The sequence below is a fragment of the Rhea pennata genome, chromosome 17 (assembly GCF_028389875.1).
Source record: "Rhea pennata isolate bPtePen1 chromosome 17, bPtePen1.pri, whole genome shotgun sequence".
Classification (NCBI taxonomy): Eukaryota; Metazoa; Chordata; class Aves; order Rheiformes; family Rheidae; genus Rhea; species Rhea pennata.
In genome coordinates this window covers 7,033,170-7,039,169 of record NC_084679.1, presented here as the reverse complement: position 1 = coordinate 7,039,169, position 6,000 = coordinate 7,033,170, and the positions used below count along the sequence as shown (strand labels likewise).

General features: G+C 34.7%; 1 protein-coding gene across 6 annotated transcripts in view; it reads right to left on the bottom strand.

Annotated features, from left to right (window-relative positions):
• Positions 1–211: 211 nt before the first annotated feature.
• SFSWAP (splicing factor SWAP) overlaps positions 212–6,000 on the bottom strand; it is a 56,953-nt gene continuing 51,164 nt past the window's right edge. For all 6 annotated transcript variants that reach the window (XM_062590037.1, XM_062590039.1, XM_062590040.1 and 3 more), the window contains 3 exons: positions 3,955–4,125; positions 3,013–3,085; positions 212–634 (listed from right to left, as the gene is read on the bottom strand). In XM_062590037.1, coding sequence (XP_062446021.1) covers positions 569–634; positions 3,013–3,085; positions 3,955–4,125 — 310 coding nt within the window. In that variant the 3' untranslated portion in view covers positions 212–568. The remainder of the gene's footprint in view (positions 635–3,012; positions 3,086–3,954; positions 4,126–6,000) is intronic.

The following is a 6,000-nucleotide window of genomic DNA, read 5'->3' as shown; positions in this document are numbered from 1 at the left end:
ATGGACAGAAAATTACAGCCCTGTGTAAAAAACTGTTCACAACTTACATACCCATAAAACACGCATTCTTAGATCATTGTGCGCAAGAAGGAAGATGAAAAGTTTCTCTGCTCCCTCAGGCAGGCTAGAGAGTTGCTACAAAGTCTTAAAGAAAATGAATTTGTAATAGAAGTTAACCAAACAATTAAAGACTCCAGAAGAACTCTGTAGCTAATGAAAGGCGTATCCTTCTTTATTATTGTGTAATACCTTATCACAGAAACATGATATTTACAAATATACACATATAGACTGCTGATCATAAAATGTTACTGAAGAATTAGTCAAAAAAATCAATTTACAAAAACCAAAAACATTCCAAAGAGATTCTGGCTGAAAAAATTCAATGAAATTCCAAGGAGACAGTTCTGTACAGAAAGATAGGTTTTAGCTCCTTAAGTTCTGATAATATTAGACAAGGGAGTTGTGAACCAAGTGAGCTAAGCTCAGCTGTACATTTGAGATGAGGCAGTTTTTTATATTGTTTTTTTTCCCCCACATAATTTCTTGATGCTCAGTTCAACAGGTCTCAGGAGGCACTAGTTTGTATGTTTTTGGAAGCTGCAAGCATTGCTCTCACTTTGGCCATAAGATCCTGTGAAAAGAAGAGAAAAAAGATTAGACTTCCTTGGGCTTTAAAGAGCTGAAGCATGTGACAGCACAAACTTATGTGAAATTGCTACCTTATGCGCCAGTCACATAGGATACTTGGTCTCATGATTCTCAAATTTTATCAGCCCCTAATCAAAAAGGCTGAAGGAATTTAGAGGAAGTTCCTATAATTGAATCTAAAATCTGCCTTCATTACGCTGCTACAAAGTGTTCTATTTAAATATTCTGAGCAATTCCTACGTGTTTTTCTACACTACAAAAGGCATAAGTCAACCAAAACTGAAAGAAACTATGGCTGTCTTCAGAACACAAAAGCATTAAGCACTGAGAAGGGGCAAGACAGAAAGAGAGGGGGCGACACAGAAAGAGAGGTAAGAGAAAACAGTAACAATTCTGTAAAGGACAGCTTTTTACCAACTCTGTGGTCAAACTTTAAATTACAAAGGCGATTTTAAAGCTGAAACAAAAATTTACTGCAGTGGAATTTCCACAAATACCAGAGAGACTGAAACACAAGATCACTGTGAAACAAAATAGCAATTCTCAAATCGGTCTGAGCATCCAGTGGGAATAGCATTATAAAAGCAAATTAAATTTCATGTAAATGGCATCTGATAATTGGGCCGCGGAAAAAAAAATCACAAAATAAAAAATGTGCATCAGTAATGAATTACAAATTACTTAAAAACACTTGTTCACAAATGCAATATAGATGAATTAAAATACCTGATTCTTATTTAGCATTTTTCATCTGAAGTTTTCAAAACACTTCATAGGGGGAATTCAACATGATTATTCCCATATTATAGATGTGAGGATTTGATGAGAAAAGATACTAAAGTTGGCCAAAGTCGACTAGCACACTGGCAGCAAAACAGTCTAGCTGATCATTAGGTAAATTGGATTTCTTTGCTGCTTCAGAGGTAACGATGCTAAACTAATCTATACTGGAACATATCTTGCAGATTCACAAACATCCAATTGATTTTAGTTACTATTTGCAAAAAGCAGAACAAGAACTGTGTTTTAATGGGTTTTGGAAGCTGTTTGTCAGGAGCATTTTAAACTGTATTTCAATTCAGTGCCCAGGACTAGTAATCTGTCCTTCTATTACATCTGCATTTTGAGCAAGCAGACCAATATTAGCTTCCAGATGCTATGCCATAAAGAACATTCAATATATGCACCGGTAACTGTTGTCTGCAAGGAATATATTTTTAAAGGATGGGACATTTACTCTACCTCGAAGACTCTGGCACAGTTCACATCTCATTTCTCATACTAGAGGTTTCCATATGTTTATTTGGTAGCTGAAGTAGTGCTATGGCATTACAGCTCTGTTTTCTTTCTCCAATACCTATAGATTTTATTGTCCATTTTACTACATATTCCTGTTCTTGGTTTCTCTTCCAAAATGAGCCAAAGGCAGTGAGTAAGGTACTAGTCTAATAGTCTTAATTCCTAACTACCACTATTTCCCTAGGGGAATTTCATCTTAGAACAACTGGTTTCTATCCATTGAAAAATAGTATGAAGCACAATTTTGATTTTGTTTTGTAAATTTTCAAAAGTATAATTCAGATATAGCGTTCCTCCTCTAAATTTGACATATAAAATTAAAAGAAAGTTAGATATATGTATAAACTACATAGATGAATGAAATTCAAAAACAGTGATACCATGTAATCATTTTTTAAAAAATAAATAATTTTGACAAAGGTTGAGTATCTTAACATTAAAACTGTTAGGGAACCTGAATGGATGTAGTTCATTGCACACCATACCGATGCACATATTTGACACTGTTATTCACAGATAGTCACTCAGTGATTCACAGCAAACAGAATACATCAAAATCATAGCAACAAAAGTTCACATGTATAAACAGCAGCAAGAGTAAGATCACTGACTTGAAGACACTGCTCAAGACAAAGCATACTTGCTTTAGTTTACAAGACAACCTATTTTTCCTCTGTTGCCAGCTCTACAAACTTAACCTCTGCCAAGGTGATTCTCCTTAGTTTTTTCTTCTATGAAAGAAGTTAGAAATACTATCTGGTAAGACGGGCTCTCAATAATACCTGCTGTTGGTAACTGATGGATTGTTCCAGCATAAGCTGGACTTTCTTATCTTAACAGTGCATTGAACTGAGCTTGACCTTCAGAGATTTGATGACACTTGAAAAGGTAGCAGCTAGAAAAGCAACAAAATTGAGTTTTTTGATAAGCAAACAGATTACGAATGACAACAAGCATATGTCTACATGTATGCAAAACTCAGAATTGTATAAAATAAATGGAGAATTTGACATGATGGAAATACTTAATTAGGCAAGATGTTCTGAACTTGTTTGTCTGTACCTGAGTGATTTTACTCTGCACTGAAGAAACAATCGCTGATGAGATCTGGCCATCTTTTTCCTGAGAAACTCCCCTAAAAAAGATAATCAGAATTAGAAATGTAGAGTATACGCTTTCAAGATTCATTTTACTGATCATCGTAATTTTGGGCTTTATTGTGTAAGTCTCATATTAGTCAACAGCTTCCTCATTCAACTGGAAGCTATGATAAGTCACTGTCAGAAGAGTCACTCATGCAACTGATACTATAGAGAAATATGAGTAGCAGGCCAGGGATTTTCAACAAGAGTATTGTATTTAGTGGAAATAATTTAATTAGGAATTCCTCAAACACAATAAAATTTAAAGCAATCTTTTAAAATTCCACTTTAAAGAGTTACCACATCTAATGACAGTTACCAATTTCTAACTTAGAACTAGGCAGTAGAATTTTCAGTGCAAGTTTTACTTTAAGAGTATATCAAGATGTTTACCTGAACAGGGACCACAGTCTACCGTTTTCCACACTAAATAATCACATTTTACCTCAAAGGTCACAGAAACTTCTCTGATAAAATTTTAACATTTTTTTTCCTATTTAAAATAGCAAATATAGCAGAGGTAATGTTAGAAGGTTTTCTGTTTTTGAAATCTGATCCTAAAATTTCACTGGGTTGCATAAAAACTCCAGTAGATAGCAGACACAACGTCTTCATTAGACTCTGATGTCCATAGTACCGTCTGCCCTACCAGTCTCTTCTACTTTCAAGAACTCCCCCCAAAAATAAACAGGACACTCACACATATCTATATATGTATATCTATACATATATATAAATATAAGCATCTGTGTCTACATACACACATAGACAGACAGACGATCTCCTCACTATACAATGTCAAAGATACACTCATGGTCAAGAGATGTCAGCATTGCCACATTACAGTAAGAAAATGTATTACCTGGAGCGTTCCTGGCTGGATTCCCTACTCTCCACAGGAGAGACACTAGTTGAATGTACAGAATTTTTGTGTGTGGATGGTTTGCCTGGGGACACAGATGGTGAAGGAGACCTAGCTTTGGATTTGGTACGTGATCTAGACCGCCTCTTCTTCTTTTTTTCATGAGGACTTCTGCGAGAAGGAAATAATTTATTGAAGGAGATTTAAAGGAGTACTAAACTAGCTGAGTGGAAGATACTTTTGACACTTCTAAACGTAGCCCTCTTCTACATGATACTTCTCATGCACTGAGCGAGCATTAGAAGCTTACCACAAACTGCACTCCTATGGTTTCGCAAAATACTCCCTCAGCAGCCTTTCTTATATCACATTAGGTTTGGCAACTACTAGTATCTGAGCTTCTCACCTGGAGTGTTGCCTTATAAATGCACTGAAAATAACTGTCCAGTATTTGATCATTCAAAGGAAGACAGAGAAAAGTAATTGCAGACTTGCAAAATAACTTTGCAAGAGGAGCGTTCCTTCCCAAACAGTATCTGAGCGTGCATTATGAGAAATGCAAGAGTTTATGTATCTTTTATAATACTCCTAGCCCACAAATGAACAAACTATGGAACATATGTGCAATAATAAACTCTAAGAGAATTTAATTAATAATATACTCATGATTGAACTATTAACATCTTTATATCTAGCTATGAATTTACATCCTTCCGATTTATATACTAGTATTGATATTGTTATAATTACAATTACTTAATTAAATTTGCAGCAGAATACCTCATTGTGAGCACATCTCACTAGCATGCTGTCCAGTGAAACTTCCATTTTTAAGGCTCAAAGGAAAACAAGCTCAGCTCAAAAAACTGATAAAGTTCGCTAGAGGTCTACTCAGAACAGTAGGCTGTTGAGGCTTCTAGAGCATCTTAAAACATCATAACACTTCAAACCATTTTTTTTTTTTTACTATCACATTATTAGTTCCTTTATTTTGAATTTCATGGGAAATTTGCTACTTTAAAAAGCAGCTCTGTTACAATACAGTCAACTTGCATATAAATACTGCACCCCTGACACTTAGATTTACCACATTAAAAAAAAAAATCTTATTTTTACGTAAAAGTTAACATTCAAGAATTAAAACTGTAAAATCAGACATTGACAGAATAGTTGGGCTTGGAAGGGACCTCTGGAGATCATCTGCAATTCACTGCTTAAGCAAGGTCACCTAGAGCTGGTTACCCAGGGCTGTAACCAGCTGGGTTTTGAGTATCTGTGAGGGGCTCCTCTCAACTTGCTTGCATAAATAATTACTCAATGGCATGAAAAAAAACACAGCTCTACTGACCTCCAGCATTCCCATGGCCATAAAAATTAAGCTCTGAAGTAAGTTATTCCTTGACTAGTTAGTTATGTACTGTAATGGCTTAGTTTCTGAAAACATCATAATGTAATTGAGCAGTGAACATATTTCATACTAAATGCTTGAAAATCTTTGTAAATATTCATGATTTATAAAAAGTATTTTAAAGTATTAAAGTTTTTAAATCTCAGACTATGATGATTTTGTATTATACACAAAAAAAATCAGCTTAATGAATGTGTCTATCAGTCTTCTATTTTTATAATAGTTCATTTGCTAAAATTTGGATTATTTTATACTATTCTCCCATCTACAAAGGCTAGCTTAAAAAGACTATGCGTATTTTCTACAGAAACTGCTTCAACTGCAGTCAGATCAAAACACTTGATTCACATTAGACTGCCTTTTAAAGTGACTATGATGGCAACTGAGGTACAGGATAAGCAAATTATAAAAAATAGTTATGTTTATTCTGAAGAACACCTTATTCTGCAAGCAGTAAGCCAGTAATTCACAGACATAATAAAGTAAAAGGTGGCTTCCAAGTTCTCACATTTTTTCTTCTGGAAGTATACCTATAAATTTTCAAGCAAATCTAGCTATTTGGCATTACCACCAATATTAATCAGATTAAAACACTGCACTATTTGTTAATGCTAGTGTTCTTTCCAGTCCTCTGACAA